This window comes from Mauremys reevesii, linkage group 3 (assembly GCF_016161935.1).
Source record: "Mauremys reevesii isolate NIE-2019 linkage group 3, ASM1616193v1, whole genome shotgun sequence".
Lineage (NCBI taxonomy): Eukaryota > Metazoa > Chordata > Testudines > Geoemydidae > Mauremys > Mauremys reevesii.
Window position 1 is genome coordinate 54,006,292 of NC_052625.1, and position 21,912 is coordinate 54,028,203.

A 21,912-nucleotide genomic window follows, 5' to 3' on the forward strand; every position below is an offset into this window, starting at 1 on the left:
ATTGAACATGAGGCCTAGAGATAATGCATAACTCTTGAGGGGGAGGGGGGATTTAAAGGTTCTGGAGGGCACATGACTTCTGATGTGAGATTACTTGCTCCAGACATAGTCCATAGCCTTTCAGCCATGAGGGAAGCCAGAGAGTCAGCTACCTCTGCTAACCCAAACTGGAGCTGTGTATCCTGTCCCTTTGGCTTGTATATTGCTGGTGCTACTCCTGCCATGATTCCATGAGCCACCCTTACAGCCACTCCCATTGTGTTTCCAATCCTGTATTGTCAGGTCCATGGTCTTCTGTAGAATGTACATGACCCAGCAGAGAGGTTCAGATCCAGCCATTGCTTGACTGTCACTTTCCTCAGACTCATCCTTGTGTTTGAGTCCCATGTTTCTTGGTAGTGTGACCCAGGGCTGAATTTACTGGAGATTTGCCCTTCTGCCCTTTAAGTTTTGCTATATAAAATTTGTTAGCACACCCTAGCTTACCCTATCCATCTGAAGATCCTTGGATGTGGGTCACTGACTTGCCACCTGAAGCTGAGATCCTATTCCTGGGCAGCCTGTGGCTGTCAGCTGACCTTTACTCTCCAGTACATGGTAGAGCATCATCCTGGATCCTTGAACTGCAGTATGGTATATGAGGTTCTCTTGCAAACACCAATGGCCAGAGCTCTCTTGGGGGGGAATGGTCTGTGTACCCATCTGCCAGCCTGTGGAAACAAAAACTGACCCTTCCAAATGGACTTGTCTGAAGCCACTGTTTTGAAAGAAGTGTCAAAAAAGTCAAAACATGCCATAAATTCATGGTTTATAACACTTTGTCATTCAATAAATGTTGCATTAACCAACTTGTGGGGTGCAGACGTGGTCCACTGGATACCACTGGCCAAAATAATCCAATCTTGTGTGTGTGAGGTGGGGTGCATGCGCACCAAGAGTGGAATAGATATGAACTACAAGTTGCAAAGAACTAGAGTTACTTTAAGGTAAGTAACCATTCTTTTCTGGATGTGATCCTTCATGCATTATATAAGCCTACAATCTCCATGGAGACAAAATTTCCACTGATTTCTTTGGGAGTTACGCACATGAATGAGCTGCAGAATCTGTAGCCCCTGGAGAAAGACAGTGATTCCAAAGGAGAGGAAATGTTTTCTCACACTCTGGATTAAGTCCAAGTGTGTAGAATTGAGAAATAAGAGGTGCAGTAGAACTCTTAATGCCTACAATTCAAATAAAGTTGTAAGAATATGAAATTAAAATGTTCAGTTGTTTTCAATAAGTGCTGACTTTTCAAATTCTACATTACAGGATTATTCGTATTAGAGGCCCTGTTGAGCAGTGGCTAGGTAATATAGAGAGCAGCATGTTTGATATGGTAAAAAAGTAAGTATATATTTCCCACTGAATAAAAAATTCTCTGTTACCGTCATTTGTGGGTTACATATTTATTTGTATTTGTGGTAGTATCCAGAGGCTTTAATCATGGTCAGGATCCCATTGGCCTAGGTGCTGTATAAACACACAGTAGGAGATAAATAGTCTCTGTCCCCAACGAGCTTACACTTGAACAAAGGACTTACAATTATTTAAAAAAAACCAAGCAAGTGCATACCATAAACGCTCTTATCTAGAACTAAATGAAAACTGACAATGTGCAGAATTTCAGGCTTATGTTTGGTAGCATTGGCATGCAGGAGTGCTCAGAAATCATTTGAGATAACCAGACTAGTCCTTTCAAAACAGCAGAGCATGATTTCACTGCTCTTGGAGCATATTTTATGTGCAATTCCAGTTGAAGATGGGGATAGTTCTTAATTGTCTAATCATGTATTAAACAGCAAACAAAATTATACTAACACTTCTTAAAAAAACAATCGTGCAGATGGTTTGTGTGTAATTTTCAATCCAACAGACCCCATCTCTTTCCACTTCATGTACACTTTAAGCGTTATTCTGTTTTGGTTTGATTCTGAATTATCCTTTTGTCCTTATATAAACTTTATTCTCAGGAGCCTTTGGTAGCATGCCCCTCCATGAGTATCTGTCTCTGGACAGACATAACACCCATTTGAGCTCAACCAAGATCTCCCTTAAGAGGCGGAAGACTTTAGAGGATTCAGGGAAAGCTCCAAAGAGGAGAAACTTGGTCTCTCATCACAAGGATCCAGCTCCCAAAAGGCCCTGATCTCCCACCAAATTTACAGTGTTGGAGGCCTTGACCTCTCAACTTGGTACCATGGAAACAATGAACTCTTCCTCCAGTACCAGCAGAGCCAGAAGATCCTGGAGTGTTTCAGAGAAATATGACTCCAGCCGGCCCATGTACCATGAAAGACAGGATGCCCAGGACATATACGTCTGTAAAATGGCACCGTATACATCAGACTTACTATCAATGCCTTCTTCCTCTGACAAAATTAAAGCACCAGACACCTGAAGCCCGAGCACCTACCTGCTCCAGATCAACAGTACCATCCACCTCAATTGCTGCATTAGTACTGATCCACTCCATACTGCAGGAATACCACTACTCCAGGGACCTATCAGATTTAGATGAACTGGAGTCCCCACTGTTAAATAGGTACCAACAACTGTTGGTACCAAGACCCCAGTCTCCAGATTACCATTGCTTCCCAGTATTACAAGATTATCTGCCTTTTTGTACAGGGCCCCCCTGCTTTGGAGGATATTGAGGAGGATGAAGGAGATGTTCAGTCAGTCTCATATTATCAGTGCATATCAGGATAGAAAGCTATACTTTGACCGGCTCCTTGTCCACAACAGGAACAGTAGAATCACTTCTGGGTGCCACCCTCTCTTCCGTATGGCCACCCCCCCAGTGATCATACTAGGATCCTTGGGCAGCATATTGGTAGCAGTTTGCCAAATTCCACCTCCATTACACCAAAAGGCTAGGGTTATACAGTCTCCCCATCAAACCCCCTTCATGAGAAGACCTTTGAAGAACAGGAGAGTAGAGAGGAAAAGGAGGCTGTGATGGGTTCCCCCTGAGTGCCACCTGGAACTGGGGTACCACTGAGCCCCCTGACCCACCAGCCTGGGGCCCCCCTCACACTACTGCTGTGACAAGCTACAAAATCCTCCAGCCTGCACTTTCACCAGCATACATACAGGTAGGAACACACCCAGCTGCAGTTACAAGCAGCTCTCTGACCAGTACCTGCATGGGAAAGCTCTACTCCCAGCTCCTCAGGCATACACCTGCTCTGGAGTATAAACCCAAAATTATACTGTCCTGCACTGCACAGACAACTATACAGCATAAGTTTATAAAATTCACCCCCTCCCTCAATCTGGAGAGGAATATGCAACAGCCCTTTGCCTTGAGTTATGATTCCCACACACTAGTTTAGATAAAGCAAAAACAAGTTTATTAACTACAAAAGATGGACTTTAAGTGATTATAAGTGATAGCAAACCGATCAAAGCAGAATACCTATCAAATAAACAAAAAATGCAAACTAAACTTATCCAGTCTATTTAGTATATTATGAATAGCAGATTCCCACCCTAAGGAATGATACAAGCAGGCTGCAGATTCTTAAGAGGCAATCTGCACCTGCTTTGCAGCTTGGAATCCCCAGGTGTTTCATTCACAGGCTAAAAATCCCTTTAGCCTGGGTCCAGCACTTCCTCCAGTTCACTGTTTGTTCCTCAGGTGTTTCCAGGAGTCTTCTTGGGTGGCGAGTGAAGAACACCAGATGATGTCACTCCCTCCTTTATATAGCTTTTGCATATGGTTGGATCCCTTTGTTCCCAAGTCTGGTTCCCATACCAGTCTGTGGAAAAACATTGACATCCTAAAATGTAATCTAGAGACATGTAGTCACATCACATGTCTTTGTAGAGTCATAGCAGCCATTACTCAAAGGCTGTCTGCAGTGTTCTCAGGAAGGCTCCCCAGGTGCAAGATAAGCGTCTCCTAAGGCCTATTGTTTTTTCCTAATGGCTCATTGTCCTGAATAGGCACTTCCCCACCCACTACCTAGACTGAAAACATCTAATCTAGTGGGCGTTTCCCAGGTGTAACTACATTTGGAATACAGATACATAGTCAATATTCATAACTCCAGATACAAAAATAATACATGCGTACAAATAGGATAACCATATTCGGCAAATCATAACATTTTCAGTAACATCTCACATGACTTATCTTGCATAAAATACATCATAACTAAGTCATAATTGTATCATAATATTACTATGAAGTATATGAAGTGCAGTGTCATAGAGGCCACCCCTCAAACTCCTATTTCATCCTCATTTCCAGACAAGGCAGTCATGCCTCCATCATCATTGATGGCCAACAATTTTTGTCAGTTCCAGGATCTTCTGGAGAGGTTGGTTGACAGCCTTCAGATACCTCTTGCAGAAGCTAAAGACTCACAACAGAAGCTCCTGGACATTCTGTAGTTGGCAACATTCACCTGAGTTGCACTAGCTGGGAAGCATCCCTAAGTGCAGCAAAGACTGTGTGGCAAACTCCTGCCACCCTATCTCACCAACTTGAAAACCAGCAGATAAGAAATATCATGTTCCTCCCAGGGACTCAATTTTTGTTCTCCCCCAACTCCTACAGACTTAATTCTCTTGTAGAGGATACTGTAAATGAGAGGGATAAACAGCTACCAGGTCTACTTCATAGAATATCAGGGTTGGAAGGGACCTCAGGAAGTCATCCAGTCCAACCCCCAGCTCAAAGCAGGACCAGTTCCCAACTAAATCATCCCAGCCAGGGCTTTGTCAAACTTTAAAAACCTCTAAGGAAGGAGATTCCACCACCTCCCTGGGTAACCCATTCCAGTGTTCCACCACTCTGAGTGAAAAAGTTTTTCCTAATATCCAACCTAAACCTCCCCCACTGCAACTTGAGACCATTACTCCTTGTTCTGTCATCGAGTACCGCTGAGAGCAGTCTAGATCCATCCTTTTTGGAACCCCCTTTCAGGTAGTTGAAAGCAGCTATCACATCCCCCCTCATTCTTCTCTTCTGCAGACTAAACAATCCCAGTTCCCTCAGCCTCTCCTCATAAGTCATGTGCTCCAGACCCCTAATCATTTTTGTTGCCCTCTGCTGGACCCTTTCCAATTTTTCTACATCCTTCTTATAGTGTGGGGCCCAAAACTTGACACAGTACTCCAGATGAGGCCTCACCAATGTCGAATAGAGGGGAATGATCACATCCCTCAATCTGTTGGCAATGCCCCTACTTATACAGCCCAAAATACCATTAGCCTTCTTGGCAACAAGGGCACACTGTTGACTCATATCCAGCTTCTTGTCCACTGTAACCCCTAGGTCCTTTTCTGCAGAATTGCTTCCATTCGGTCCCTAGTCTGTAACAGTAAATGGGATTCTTCCGTCCTAAATGCAGGACTCTGCACTTGTCCTTGTTGAACCTCATCAGGTTTCTTTTGGCCCAGTCCTCTAATTTGTCTAGGTCCCTCTGTATCCTATCCCTACCCTCCAGCATATCTACTACTCCTCCAAGTTTAGTGTCATCTGCAAACTTGCTGAGAGTGCAGTCCACGCCATCCTCCAGATCATTAATGAAGATATTGAACAAAACCAGCCCCAGGACTGACTCTTGGGGCACTCCACTAGAAACCGGCTGCCAACTAGACATGGAGCCGTTGATCACTACCCGTTGAGCCCGACGATCTAGCCAGTTTTCTATCCACCTTATAGTCCAATCGTCCAGCCCATACTACTTTAACTTCGTATGATAAGAATCAGAAGAAGTTAGACCTTTTTAGACAAAAGGATTACTCATTCATATTCCTCCCATTTTGGATCATAAGCTGTCAGGTGAGCATGGGAAGTATGACTTCATGAATTACAGCACTTTCAGACCATCTTTGTGACGTGTTAATTATTAGCTGGAACTTCTCTCCAAGCCTCCTTAGATACTGCAGATGATGATGCCAAATCCCTCTCCACAGCAGTTGTTATGCACAGAACGTCATGTCTCTAGCATTTGAGGTTCACAAGAGAGGTTCAGAATACTTTTGAGGATCTCCAGTTTAATGGTTGGAAGCTCTTATCTGGAACTACAGATGAGTCCCTACATACACTGAAGAAATCCATGACCATGTTGAGATCTCTGTTATATACACCCCTACGAACAAAAGGAGACTTGGCACATCTCAGACTGCCCAGAGACTGCACCTTTCCCAGTTCTCTTGATTTTACAGAACCACTGAACCCATTAGAAAGAGACAAAGATTCCAGGGGAAGAGAGCTGTTGCACCTCAGTGCACCTCATGCGGGCGTGGACACATGTTCAACAGTCAATATGATTGGTAACAGAGTCATTTATTTTTCTCCAGCATACATCTTTAAACTCTTGAAGCAGGCAAGCAAGCAATTGCTAATTGGTTAACAAAATACACACAAGCACTGCTATAACTTCATAGGGTAACATCATCCTAGACAACTTCTAATTTATTATCCTATTATTGCCTGCAGAGAGAAGTTAGCCAAGGCCAACTTCTCATAACAAAACTCACAACCTAATTAACCCAACCTGAAAACCTAAACATCTCAGGCTTCCCACACTACCTCCTAAAAACCTAAACATCTTAGCTTCCCACACTACCAGCTGCCAAGCTAGCAAAATATTCCCAACAGAGAGCTCATCACCCTCCTTCAGCAAGTACCCACTTATCCTTTAAACAGTAATTTGGATGGATTGATCAAGGGTTCAATTCCTCCCTCCCCTCTAGTTTGCAAGCTACAATCTTTTGCCCATCTTCCCAATTTTAGAGACCATCTTTCCCATTTCCAACAGTCTTGGTGGCATATTACCAGGAGCGGCTCCAGGCCCCAGCACGCCAAGCACGTGCTTGGGGTGGCAAGCCACGGGGGGCGCTCTGCTGATGCTGCGAGGGCGGCAGGCAGGCTGCCTTCGGCGGCTTGCCTGTGGAGGTCTGCTGGTCCCGCGGCTTCAGGAGGTCCGCCGAAGCCGCGGGACCAGCGGACCCTCTGAAGGCAGCCTACCTGCCTGCCGTGCTTGGGGCGGCAAAATGCCTTGAGCCGCCCCTGCATATTACAAAAGACAAGTGGGTCATGGAGGTTATAAGATTAGGCTACACTATCCACTTTATGTCCTTCCCTCCCTGCTTCCTGCAGCCCTTCTCCATCTCTCTACAGGGACCCCGCTCATGAGACTATACTGATTTAAGAAATGCACTCTCTCCTTCAGTTAGGAGCAATAGAAATGATCCCATCTCCTCACAGGGTGAAAGGGTTTTGCTCAAAAGTATTTTCTCATGCCAAAGGACAGAGGGTGGTGACTGAGTTTAGATCTGAGATGGCTGAACAAATTCATAAAGTTGCAGAAGTCAGAATGGTGATGTGGGGAGCTATAATTCCTTCCTTGATCTATGGCCATTAGCAGTCCATTAAGACTATCGCTTTATTTTACATACCTATAGTTAGTCTCCTAGTTATAGTTCTAGCTGTAGTTATTTTCTTTCTTATTTTATGCTTAAAAATCCCCCCTCCCCCTCCAAGACTTTAATTTCTTTCCTGTTCTTTTCTCCTCCTTTCCCCCAGTGGGGTATACTCAGTTCATCGGGCTACAAAAGATGCCTCACTTTAAAGAGGCAATCCCAGTTGTGAACAAATACTCTCAGTGCATTCTCTGCCTTGGAGAAAGCCACATCCAGTAGAAGTGTGGTCTTTGCCAACAACTCCGGCCAAGATCCCTTAAGGACAGAGAGATCTGCCAGAAGGTCATCTTCATGGAGGTTGCTCTCCAGCCTGAATCATCTGACAGATGTGAATCTTTTCCAAGCCCTCTACATCTAAGGACTATGGGTCGAAGAAACAAGCTGAGGACCCTTTTCATAAATCATCTAAGAAGAGAGCAGCAAGTCCCCACAGTGAGCTCCGAGATAACCATAAGCGATCTCCATTTCACTTGGTATCTTTGGCACCGTCAGCACCAAGGCCATCTCCACTGCCACTGACCCTGGGATGATTGGTACTAGCAGAATCCCACCATTCCAGGGACCTCAGCATGCTAGACACATCTGGGTCCTCACCTCTTGGGACCTCTGCACCAAGCATTTACTGAGCACAGGAAATATCCACACTGCCATGTCATGCCCCTCTGCTCTCTAGTGACGCTTCAGACAGTGAGCCAGAGGAGGTAGTGTTGCAGTACTCCTCCCAAGCCTCATATGGTGCTCACTATTAACAGAGCCGAAGGATATACCCACAGATGGCCTCACCGTCTTCTTACGGCCACTCATGGGCTCCACCACCGGGCTGTATGCCCCCACCATCCCAGTACCCATATTGGGAACCTTGGGTGGCACATTGCCAGCATGCCTCTCAGGCTTCAAGCTTCACCCGAGAACTATCAAGAGACACCTCCTTGCCTGCAGCATCCAGTGCTTCAGAACCTCCACAAGACATAGAGGAACAGGAGGCCAGTACCGAGGAAGAAGTGACACCAAGGACCATATCCTCCTCTTCTTCTGGCGAAGTCATCATGCCTCCCCCATCATCTTTGGCATATGACTTTCACCTCTTCCAGGAGCTGGATAAGAGAGTGGCAGACACTGTCTGGATAGCATTGGAGGAAGTCAAGGACAACCACATACAACTCCTTCTTCACTTTCCTCCTCCTCCAAGATTGCCCTCTCTATCAATGAGGTCATGTTAGACCCAGCAAAAACTGTGTCGCAAACCCCATCACCAGTGGCACCTACCTGCAAGCAGGCGGACAAAAAGTACTATATCCCTGCCAAAGAATCTGAATTTCTGTTCTCCCAGCCACCACCCAGCTCCATCATGGTGAATGCCATTAACTCCAATGGCTGACAACACCAGTCAAGGGCTATTCCCTGTGATAGGGATTGGAAGCATTTAGACTTTTTCATTAGAAAAGCGTACTTTTTGGCCACTCTCCAATTCTGTATCACCAACTACCTGGCCCTCATAGCGAATATGATTATATAAATTACTTAAAACTGAATGACTTTATTGAAAAGATGCCAGAATCACATTGTGACCAATTTAAGGCCATTATCCAGGAGGGCCAATTAGGACAAAGACATCACTGCAATCTGCCCTCGATGTGGCCTACATAGTGGCTATGGTGATGCAACTTTTGCCAGGGCTCCATCTGTTGAGCTTCCTGAAAGAGGTACAGTCCACTGTTGAGGACCTTCCTTTTGATGGCACAAAGCTTTTTGCTGAAAAGACTGATGTCTCCTATCACACCCTGAAGGACTCCAGGGCTACTCTCCGGTCACTGGGTATCTATACACTGGGACAAGAGAGACAATTTAGTCCCCAATCCCAGCATCGACCACACATGTCTCAGTCTCAATCTCAATGCCACTATGAGCCACAAAGAAAGAAAGAGAAATTTCCTATGTGCAAACCACCTGGCCCACCATCTTCTTTGTCTCAGCCCACTACATCCAAGCACCATTTTTGATGGGTGGATTGAAGTGCCATTAGATCACTCCCCCTGAGTGACACAGCCAACCAGTGTTTCACACCCATTTGGCCACCGATCGGCAGCGTTCCGCAGTGTCTGGGAATGCAGAACATGGACCAATGGGTTCTAAAGATTGTTCAAACCAGGTGTTTCATCCATTTTACCTCCCTCCCTCCTCCACAACACCCTTCCCCATCCCTCTTCAGGGATTCTTCTCACGAGAGTTTAATACAACAAGAAGTAGACTGTTTCCTCCAGTTAGGAACCATAGAACCAGTACCTCAACTTCTATGAGGCAAAGGGTTCTACTAGACGTCAGAGGCTATGGAATTGGTGTATCTCCTGCAATGTTACACTGTCCGCAGCTTGCCTCCCAGGCACACACAACTCGATAGCGGAAAGTTCAGTCACAAACATTCAACAGTACTTCACGACGGATTCAGATGATGGGGGACATTGTCCACAGACCTGTTGGGCACTCAACTGAATAAGAAATATCCATACTAGTTCTCCAGAGTGGGAATGAGTCAATATTCCCTGGGCAATGCTCTCCTCATCCCTGGAACAGGGACTTTGTCTCCACCTTTTCACCTGTATCTCTACTGTTTAACGTACTGCTGAAAATAAAGAGACAGAGCCCAAGTCATCCTGATTGCTCCTCCTTGTTCAAGACAGACCTGGTACCCTTACCTGGGAGAGCACAGCTGTGTCTTCACATAGTTTGGGTCTTTGCCCTCTGGCTTCCTGAAACATGCAACATGAGTCAGTGCCCCTCATCTCGGGGCAGAGCTTCAAAGGCCAGATATTTTTGGCATAACCAATGTTGGGGAGCTTACATTAACTGAAAGTAGAAATTACACAGGAAATTCATCCAGTAAGCCAGGACCCTGAAAACACATTTAACTCTTATTGTCACAAAAGCCCATGCCTCTCTGGTCCATTTCAATATAATAGTCTTTTGAAGTTCTCACACCTCCCAAGTCTCACATCTGTCACAGTCATTATAAGGACTAGTGATGGCAATTAAAATTTCTTGGAATCCCATTTATTTTATACATCTTTTACTATGGATGCCTTCACTCTCAGAGAAGTGGTTTTATTTGAAAGAGGAGTGGTTTGTCTTTTGTAAAAGTTTTATTAGGTAATGGATTGGTCTGATATGGCATCAGTAAGGAGACACTGAAGCAGAAGTGGGGTTTGTTTCTGTAGTCTGAGCTGTCATTATTTGGAGGAGGAATTTTTGAAACTGATATTAAGCACAGATATTGCAATTTGTTTTATGGACAAAATGCTGGCATATGACATGGTAGTTCTTTTAGGGTCTGTTCTACAAGATGCAAAGCACTTAATGCAAGGTTCTGAGCACCTCATATGACATTGAAGTGATGAGGACTTTTAATCTTTGGGCCCTTGGTGATCTGCTGTAGCATCCAAAAATATCCAGTTTAGCAAAGTCTGGTTTGTCAAAATACTTGCTATATTAGCTAGTGATTATGAAGTCTGCTACAAAACCTTAGTATATGGCAACATCAGAGACGACCCATGCCTGCTGATGGTAGGGCGGGGGGTGGGGGTGGGGGTGGGGCACAAAGCGAGGGCAGCAGCTTCAGCAGTGTTACTGAGCATGCTGACTACAAACCAAGCAGCAAATCTTGGGAGGGAAGGCATGGGAGCCTGCATGCTCTCCTCTACACGTCGCTTCTGGGCAGCATAATAATTAACTAATAGTATTTCTGTGATCACCTACTTTTATTTTAATGGTATGACATGTGTTGTAGATTTGTAAATATTGGAATGGTAGAGTGGAATCAAATGGAATTTAAACAGTGGTTTCTGACTCATCCAGGACAGGTGGTACTTCTTGTGGTAAGTATCATTTGAGAATTCATTCAAACATGAAAAATGCCATTGCCACTTGTATTTTGGATATCTGTTTTAGTGAGAAACTCTGCCTTTAAATATCTAAATCCTATTCTAATAATGCTATATGAATGCAGCTTTCTAAATTTCAGTACAAAATGCTTGACTACTTGGTTGATAACATGGTTCTTTAACATAAACCATTTCTGCAGGTTTAATTCTGCTTCTGTACTCTGGTTCTCTGATTATCAGAGGTGGCTGGAGCAATTTAAAAGTTGCCTGAGGGTGGGACCATTTTGTATTGCCCAGCAGTCAAGGAAAAAAGAGAATGAATAGTAGCCTTGACATGAGGGCCTCAAATTTAATAGGGTTAAAATAAAGGAATAGTGGGAGGAGGGTAATTTTAAAGGGTAAATTCAGAAGTTTACAGAAAAAATAGTTATATGCTAATTACATTTAAATAACATTTATGAATGTGAAAAAATCATTAGTATTTCCAGACTCCATTACCTGAAGTAGAGTAAAGAAGAATGTGATCATTTGAGAAGGTTAAGATACAAAAAATCTAAGTGTGAAAAGATTATATTATTTTTTCTCTGTGTTCAGAAGGGAAATATCAAATAAGCATGGGGTTCTGCTACCATTATTCATCATAAGCAGCACTTCTCTTCATTACTCCATTATTTGTGGAGTAAAGTACTGGTCAATGTAAGGATGTCAGAATCTGACCCCTATGTTATTAAACCAATCTGTGGGTTTATGCAACATGTACTTTTGAAGTCAAAGAAATAGAAACTGTAGTTAATGCTGCCAGAATAATATTTTCCTTTTTTAGAGTCAAATTATGTTTAATAAGGATTGTACAAGAAGTTTCCAGAGTTCTGATCCAAAAATGGCACTGACAGGAATCCATGATGAACTAGTCCGTCATCTAGAGCAGCTTGCAGAGATGGCATCTGACATTCTTCAGTTTCACAAGCAAACCACACTAGAGGCATTGCTTACTCTGTACATCCACTGTAGGGACATACTTTCCAGTCTGATAGATAAACAAATCTTCAAAAGGGAGGATTTTGAATGGACAAGGTACAAAGTTTTTAAATTATCATAGGTGGGGATGATAGCAACATCTAATTACTTCCCATTATTGGACACTGTTTTCAGTTGCTTATAACTTTGCCATACTTTAAGTATTAGGGCTGAAATTTTCAATGCTGGGCTCAGAGCGGGTTTTTTTTCTTTTAATTTTGAATGAACCTAGGGGAAAATGCCTGTTTTCCTATGTTAAAAAATTCCAGTGACCTTTTCTTTGAGAAGCTGTGTCACTCCATACTTTACAGCAGGGGCTTGAAATTTGGCAGGGGAGTAGCCTTTGTGTCAGGGATATACCTTTTGCCAACCCTATCAAAAACTTCCTAAATTTGGCCAAGTTATATGCATTTGAGAAATCACAATTTGCACATGCCCAATAGAGACTTGCTAGAGCCTTTCAACTAAATTCCTCAAATATTCTGTCCATATTGGGCATGTTCCGGTTTGGGGCTTAGCAGAACTTTCCTGGCCATTGTAGCTCTGGGTTGCTGCTGGATAGGTTGGGGCCAAGCATCAGAACTGAGAGAAAGAAGCCAGTCTCTCTCCTGTGCTGTCAGTGCCCTCTTCCTCGCGCTGGGTCCATGGAGCATGTAGAAGGAAGCTGCCTGGTTCTAACGCAGAGGGGACGGGAGCTGGATAGGCAGGTGTGGGGGGAGTAGATTGGGACTGGAAGTCAGGGAGGGAAATGGGAAGGGACTGGCTAGAGGGCACATGAGGAGTCAGGGTGAGGGAGGAGACTGGGACTGGCTAAGCAAAGAGACTTGGGCAAGGATCCAAGTGTGGGGACAACATTGAGATTGGATGAAGAGCCCAATGTTTCAAATAGCAGTATGTCAAAGTGCACTACAAAACTCTTACTTTGTGGTAGCAGGATCCACAAGACCTGTAGTGCCTGGCAAGCTAGTGTGCTTGGTTTGCTATGTATTAACTGACCATGTAGACAAGTCCTCAGAGTTTGTGGTATTTTTACTCATTTAGTCAGTATTCCATGTCATTATGATAAAGTGATGCTTTATTTTCAGTACCTAATGTAATTTAGCTTTGCTTTCTAAATTTTCTCCTATTTATGATTATTATTTTTATTTGACTCTTCTTGCACCTTCAACTCTATCTAATTTATCCCTTCATTTAAAAAATCCATGTATATTCCATACAGTGAATAGGTGTGATGTTAGTTCCTTTGTCATTCATTTTACAAGATTCTGATACACAAATATTATTTCAGGCAGTTGCGTTATGAATGGAATGAAATGAACACCACATGTAGGGTAGTTCAAGGTAATGCCTCCTTTATTTATGGCTATGAGTACTTGGGCTGTTCCTCTCGACTGGTTATTACACCGCTCACCGACCGATGCTGGTTAACCCTTACTGGAGCACTACACTTGAATCTAGGAGGCTGTCCTGCTGGTCCAGCTGGTACAGGAAAAACCGAGACTGTCAAAGACCTGTCTAAAGTAAGTACCATATGCTGATAGGACAGAATAAATCCAGTGCATTTATGACATTTCCTTTTAGAGAAACTATAACCAGTAGTATTTCTGCTATACAGCTTTTGTCTGCATTCATCACGAATGGGTAACACATCCCACTTGTAGAATTTGAAGGCGGTCTAGTGCTGTTGTTGGAGGCTTCAGGACTCAGGTCAGACCACCATATCTTCTGCCTCCAACAACGCTGGCAGTTTTGTTTTGCTGTATAATTTACATTGTCATTTATTTTCTTGCAGTAGTGACTTGATTTCAGCTTTTAGCTCCTCTCTCACTTTCCTAAGGTGAAGAATTAATGGAGTATTGAGGCTCTCACCCTCTGCCTTCTCCAGTACTGTACTTCTTGAGTGTGATCCCACCACCCTCTACTGTCAGCAGAGAAGCCCTGCAGGCATGAGTCAAGTCCAAGAATTGTTATGGGCAGCATTTCAGGAACTTTCAAGGGCAAGCTTGAAACTTACTCCAACAAGTTGCCAACCCTCTCTCTGCCAGGGAATGGGGCTTTGGGACAGACAGGTATGCTGAAGCCTCAGCCTCAGGGTCAGCTCCAAGCCATGACCCATTATGGAAGGCTTGACCAGGAACATGACCACAGAGATGAGAACCCCTCACAGCCTGCTATGGGGTAAATATTGCAAACACCAGAGACTCTAGGTACCAAAAAGACAAAAGCAAATGTGCCCTTAATAAGGCAGCAGTTTGTATAGTGAATGAACAAGCAATATAAAAATTGGGGTTTAAACCCTTTTTCTTTTGCTTTCCCACCCTGAGGAAGAGTTTGGTGGGGCTTTTCTCCTCAAAGAGGCTCTTTTACAGTGCTCTGTATCAAGTCCATTGCTCCTCCTCCACTCTGCAGCATAGAAATATAGCACTGGAAGGGATAGGACTCAAGAGGGCATCTCATCCAGCCTCTGCACTGAGGCAGAACTAAGTATTACGTAGACCATTCCTGATGGTTTTCTAACCTATTTTTAAAAATCTCCAATCACAGAGAGATTCCATAGCCTCCCTAGGTAATTTATTCCAATGCTTAAATAGCCTTACAGTTAGGACATTTTTCCTAATATTTAACCAAAATCTCTATTGCTGCTATTTAAGCCCATTACTTCTTGTCCTGTCCTCAGACAATAAGGAGAATACTTTATTGCCCTCCACTTTATAACAACCTTTTATGTACTTTAAGACTGTTATCATGTCCCCCTTCACTCATTTCTTCTTCAGACTAAACAAGTCCAATTTTTTCCATCGTTCTTTGTTGGTCATGTTTTCAAGACCTTTCATCTTTTTTTCCCTCTCCTTTGGATTTTCTCCAGTTTGTCCACACCTTTCCTGAAGTGTGGTGCCTAAAACTGGACACAGTACTCCAGTTGAAGCTTTATCAATGCTAAGTAAAATGGAAGAATTACTTCTCATATTTTACTTACAGCACTCCTGTGAATACATCTGTAAGGTGGGACAGACTCCAGTTTTTCTTTTGCAGGTTCTGTCAGTTCTGTGTTGCTAGGCATCAGCCAATGAGAGCTCCTGGGCAGTACTTCTGCAGAACTGAGAGCAGAGGTCTGCCCTCTTACACTGCCTGTTCCCTTCTGAGCTGCTCTGCTTCCCTTTTGAAAGTCCGTCTCCAGTTTGCATAAGCTTTATAAGTGTGGAAGGGCAGGGTCATCTGGTACCAAAGTTGCTCCTTAACCCCTTGTTATTTAGTGTGGAGTTTGTATACCACATCCCATACCCTTCCCCTCAAAACAGGACCTGGGTTCATATCCTTCAGACCCAGGTCCCCACCCTCTCGGAAGGGAAAAATCTGTGTTTTGGTGGGCCTTCTGAGCTCAGTGAAATACCTGAAAACTGTACCACTGTAAGGAAAGGTACCACTGTGTAATTCTGGGGTTGGCATACTTTATGGAGTTTAACCAGTGAAGAGGGGCAATGGTCTGTTACTAGTGAGAATGGATTTCCCAACAAATGCTGTCTTAGGGTCTAATCTACAGGCCATTTCACAGCTAAAGCTTCCTTTTCTATGACTGAACAGGCCACCTCCTGGGGAAACAGTTTTCTGTGTATATAGAGGACACGGTATTCTTCTCCCTCAACTGCCTGGGAAAGAACTACACCCAGTCTTACATCAGAGGTGTCTGTTTGTAGTGTGAACTTTTTGGAAAAGTCTGATTGGAGAAGTACTGGCTCCTGGCACAGATGATCTTTTAGAGTCCTAAATGCCCTGTCACTGTCCTCTGACCAAATGATTTTCTTAGGATTAGTGTCCTTCATGAGGTCTATGAGACATGCTGCAATCATGGCAAAGTCTGGTATGAATCTTCTATAATTTCCTGGTAGGCTCAGAAAGTGTTGTAGCTGTTTGTTTGTCATCGGGATAGGGCAGGTAGCTAAGATCTGTACTTTGCCAATTAGTGGTTGTAACTTGCCCCTCCCTGTGTTATAACTGAGGTATATAACGTCCTAGTTCGCCATCTTACTGTTGGCTATCTTTGCAGCTAGTCCAGCACTCTTGAAAGCCCATAGGATAGAAGTGACATGTCATAGGTGATTGTCCCAATTATGGCTATAAATCATGTTATCTATATAGGCTGAGCATATTGGCTGTGAAGTCACAGCACTTGGTCCATGAGTTTTTGAAAAGTAGATGCTACCCCTTGGAGGCAGAATGGCATAGTGTGGAATTGGTATTGACTGAATGGGGTGGATATAGCTGTCTTTTCCTGTGATTCCGAGTTCAGAGATTTCTCAGTACCCCTTTGTGAGGTCTAGGGCAGAGATGTATTTGGCAGCTCCCAGCCTTTCTAGTAATTCATCCACCCTGGGCATAGGGTAGGTGTCATATCTCGTTATGGCATTTACATTTCTGAAATCAATACAGAAGCACATTGTCCCATCTGATTTTGATACCAGCACAATGAGACTTCTCCACTCACTGCAAGACCGATTCCTTTCTTTAGCAGGGCTGGGATGAACGTGCCTGCACTCTCAACCTTCAAATTCTATAATTATCCAGAGAGAGAAAGAGAGAAAATATTTGAAAGGTTTAAAAACCAAAGAGAGAGAATTTGTTTAGTATAATTAAAGTTGGTATAACTAGGGTAATGGCACATTTTACATCTAGGTTGGAGAAGACACTGGTAAATGTAACAGTAAGAATGAGACCACCACTGTCAGGGAGATGGACTAGATGACTACAAGGGAAGTCTCTTCCATCTGTAGATTCTGGGCCATGACAGTTTGCCTTCCTTACATGAAGAGTTTTATGGAGATCAGTAAACTATTCATTGTGAGTAAGATGGACTTGGCCTTCTTATCCTTATAAGGATTTTAATGGGTATTGTATTTTTTGCAAACCTTAGTTGAATATAAAACAAATACTGTAGCTACGAAGAATGTAGACACTCTTTAGGGTAATGGTTGTTCAGAATAAAATTTCAGCCTTGTTTAAATGTTGAATCCTAAGAACACATATACATAATGGTTTCAAGCCATTCTGAAAATAATAAATAAATAATAAATCCCTAATGCAAAACCATTATAGTTGATGGAGTTGCATTAGGGATGGAACTGGCCCATTGCCTTTTATTCTTCCCTGTGTAGCTCTAAAATGTTGCATTATACCTTTAATTTATCATTTCCAAAGTGATTTTAATTGGTACAGAAATGCATAATTAATTAAAGTTTACATCAGAGTCAGAAAGACAGTGATACTTGGAAGAACTTGTGTTATGGAGCTTGCTTGCCATTTTTTAATAATGAAGACCTAAAAGGTAGTTAATTGTGTCCATTCGTGATAAATTTTAAGGTTTTACTGACTGTCAAATTTATGAAACTCTAATTCAGAGCATATATTCTATAGTTGGTTGCACTAATAAGATGATACAGTGTCAGAGCGTTATATTTAAGATACATCTTATTGCTTTCAAATCAACTTTGTGAATAAAATTGGGCCATCAAGTTCATGTCAGTTTAGATGTGTTTCCCTCAACTACTGAAACAATTTTTGTTTTTTTTTTAAATTGATCATATTTTCATAAATATTTGGAACTAAGTCAAAGATGGTGTATGGTACATATCTGAGTGTAAGGCAGGGGTCAGCAACCTTTCAGAAGTGGTGTGCCGAGTCTTCATTTATTTACTCTAATTTAAGGTTTCGTGTGCCAGTAATACATTTTAACGTTTTTAGGAGGTCTCGTTCTATGTCTATAATATATAACTAAACTATTGTTGTATGTAAAGTAAATAAGGTTTTAAAAATGTTTAAGAAGCTTCATTTACAATTAAATTAAAATGCAGAGCCCCCGGGACCAGTGACCAGAACCCAGGCAGTGTGAGTGCCACTGAAAATCAGCTCGTGTGCCGTCTTCGGCACCCGTGCCATAGGTTGCCTACTCCTGGTGTAAGGGATTAAACTATATACATCAGTTCTAGTTTCCGTAATAGCATGCTGGTGAGAATGTTGAGCCTTTTACCATGAGACCATCATTCATCTGTTTTGGAAAGGATTAATTAAATATATTAGGTAGATGGTGCCAAAAATATTTGTGATGTCAATATTTTCTTATTTTTAATCTATTTCATTCAATTTGCTGTATTTAATACATACATTTTATTTACCAAAATGAAATCAGTTATTTTAGTCCTTTGTATAATTTTTATTTCTTCTCTTTTGATTGAGCCTTGAATTGTTCAGTATTAAAGTGCTTAGGAAACATATACTTGGTAGATATGTGTTAAAAACATGGATGTTTTCAGCTTCTTTTTGGCCCCTACTTTTTACTAAGGCCTGGTCTACACTAGGGGGTGGGGGTCAAACTAAGGTACGCAAGTTCAGCTACGTGAATAGCGTAGCTGAACTTGAACTACCTTAGTTCGAACTACTCACCCGTCCAGATGCCGCGGGATCGAAGTCCACGGCTCCCCCATTGACTCCGCCACCGCCGTTCGCGGTGGTGGAGTTCCGGAGTCGACAGGAGCGCGTTCGGAGTTCGATATATCGCGTCTAGATGAGACGTGATATATCGAACTCCGAGAAGACGAACACTAGCCGCCGACCCGGGCGGGTAGTATAGACGTAGCCTAAGAGACAAAACTTAACTGCTACTTTTCTTCTTTTAGAATTGTATATTATTAGAGACTATTAGAAGCTTTGCTTCTATGATCCAAAAAGCTTCAGAAAATATTTACAAATATCACTGGAAAACTAATATGTGAGATGTTCACCTTTATTCATAAAACAGTAACATACCAAGCATGCAATGCTACAAAGTGTTGAGAACTTTCAACTCCCTTTGAATTGGACTTCAGAATACAATAGAATGTCAGAGTTACAAACACCTCGGAAATAGAGATTGTTCATAACTCTGAAATGTTCTGAACAAACTCCGAACAAAACATTATGGTGGTTCTTTTAAAAGTTTACAACAGAACATTGACTTAATACAACTTTCAAATTTTACTATGCAGAAGAAAAATGCTTCTTTTAACCATCTTAATTTAAATGACACAAGCACAGAGACAATTTCCCTGCCTTGTCAAATCTTTTTTTAAACTTTCCCTTTATTTTTTAGTAGTTTACTTTAAACACAGTACTGTACTGTATTTGCCTTTTTTTTTTTATTCTGCTCCTGCCTGATTGCATACTTCTGGATCCAAGTGAGCTGTGTGGTTGACTGGTCAGTTCACAACTCTGGTGTTCATAACTCTGAGGTTCTACTGTATTTGATATGTTACTGGAGGTTTTCAGGATCTCACAGGATCAGGTCTTATTTTCTCATATCTATCTTTTTATTCTCCATGTGTATGGCCAACCATTACAGAAGCTGTCTACTGAAATGAAAAAGAAAGAAAGCCCTCTTTTAAATGGTAAATTATATGTATACAAGTAATAAAAGAGAGTATATAAGGTAATCAGATGCATTAATTTAAAATAGCTGAATGATAACTATTTCAGAACAAGTAATTAGTATAGCAAATGGGAAATCTCACAATGCAGTGGCAGGAGCACCGGGGCCTTTAAATACCTGCCCGAGCCCTGCTACCCCAGGGTAGCAGCGGCAGGGCTCCCACTGTGATTTAAAGGGCCCGGAGCTCTGCGGCGGCCAGAGCCCCAGGCTCTTTAATTCACCCCTGGCCCCGGGGCTCCCAGCCGCCTCTGCAGCTGGTAGCGCTGGAGTGATTTAAAGGCCCTGGGGTGCTGGCTGGGCCTTTAAATCTTAGCACGGCCTTTAAATCTTGAAAGGCCATGCCTCTTCCGGTTGAGGCCAAGCCCCGGCTCAAGACTCCAGCATACTAGTAAGTCCTTTAATTTACTTTCACCCCTGCTTTTGAGTTTGGTACTGGGCATGCCTAAGTCCCAGGGCATAAGCCTGTTCTGGCTATAGAACGTCTGTTACTCAGTGATCCTCACTTCTATTGTTTAAACATTTTGGGAGAAAGACACATTAGGCATAAGTGTCCTATCTGCAGGGGGTTTAAGACCAGAGCTAAGTTTTCTAGGGAGGTAAGGCATCCACACTGGAAGCCGCTTTGCATGCCTCTTAAAATCCAGCTGCTCAGTACACGGGGTTTCAGACTCCACACTGTCCAGGAGCATACCACCAGACTTGACAGTATCCCCCTGCCAGAGGGAGTCAGAGAGAAAACACCATTATCCTTCTCCGGTGCCAGATTTTACTTTTGGAATCAAAGTGTCAGGACATTCAGGCTATTTTTTTTAATTTCCTTATCTCCAAATTTTCTTATTAAATGTTTTATCTTCCACATTTTATTCTGAGTCATTGTGGGGGTGCTTGGATGAGTAAATTGGTATGATAGGTCTTCAATTCCCAATGGCTCAGCTGATTATTTTGGGAGATTTTAATGCTCAGATAGGTCTCCCAACAAACACAGTATCAAGGGAAGAAAACACTGAAAAGACTTTTTTAACTCCTGCCCTGTGCTAAGAATTTTCAATGCTAAAATAATATTGCAGATGGTCTATGGGGCTGAAGTTTGGCGTAGAGGCCAAATTTCAGCCTTAGTATTTTTTAGGAGATTTTTAGTTCTCCCAGTTTCTATCCTGCCTCATTTTTACATTCCGAGATTGGTGATTTTTCTGAAAGTAGTAGAATTTGTATAGCTTTTCTTAAATTTTGGTTTAAGATCTATACTCTTCCAAATTATAGATTGCCCTGTATTTGCCTTCAGGAGGTGGAGGAACAACCTGGGTACTCCTTATTTTCATGGTATGAGACCATCCATATTATTATAAGCAGCAAAGAATCCTGTGGCACCTTATAGACTAACAGATGTTTTGCAGCATGAGCTTTCGTGGGTGAATACCCACTTCTTCGGATGCAAGCAGTGGAAATTTCCAGGGGCAGGTGTGTATATATAAGCAAGCAAGAAGCAAGCTAGAGATAACGAGGTTAGATCAATCAGGGAGGATGGGGCCCTGTTCCAGCAGCTGAGGTGTGAAAACCAAGGGAGGAGAAACTGGTTCTGTAATTGGCAAGCCATTCACAGTCTTTGTTTAGTCCTAAACTGATGGTGTTAAATTTGCAGATGAACTGGAGCTCAGCAGTTTCTCTTTGGAGTCTGGTCCTAAAGTTTTTTTGCTGTAGGATGGCCACCTTAAAATCTGCTATTGTGTGGCCAGGGAGGTTGAAGTGTTCTCCTACAGGTTTTTGTATATTGCCATTCCTAATGTCTGATTTGTGTCCATTTATCCTTTTCCTTAGAGACTGTCCAGTTTGGCCGATGTACATAGCAGAGGGGCATTGCTGGCATATGATGGCATATATTACATTGGTGGACGTGCAGGTGAATGAACCGGTGATGGTGTGGCTGATCTGGTTAGGTCCTGTGATGGTGTTGCTGGTGTAGATATGTGGGCAAAGTTGGCATTGAGGTTTGTTGCATGGGTTGGTTCCTGAGCTAGAGTTACTATGGTGCGGTGTGCAGTTGCTGGTGAGAATATGCCTCAGAAACCATCCTGACATTATAAT

The 21,912-nt window shown here is 42.7% G+C and overlaps 1 protein-coding gene across 24 annotated transcripts in view; it reads left to right on the forward strand.

The window, feature by feature from the left end:
• The window catches only part of DNAH14 (dynein axonemal heavy chain 14), a 459,746-nt gene that overhangs the window by 180,515 nt on the left and 257,319 nt on the right, over nucleotides 1–21,912 (forward strand). For 22 of the 24 annotated variants that reach the window (XR_005596106.1, XM_039529958.1, XM_039529963.1 and 19 more), the window contains 4 exons: nucleotides 1,312–1,386; nucleotides 11,264–11,351; nucleotides 12,181–12,431; nucleotides 13,663–13,894. Coding sequence is in view for 23 of the 24 variants with exons in the window: in XM_039529958.1 (XP_039385892.1) it covers nucleotides 1,312–1,386; nucleotides 11,264–11,351; nucleotides 12,181–12,431; nucleotides 13,663–13,894 (646 nt within the window). In the remaining variant the exon portion in view is untranslated. The remainder of the gene's footprint in view (nucleotides 1–1,311; nucleotides 1,387–11,263; nucleotides 11,352–12,180; nucleotides 12,432–13,662; nucleotides 13,895–21,912) is intronic. The other 2 variants (XM_039529966.1, XM_039529980.1) reach the window with 2 other exon arrangements.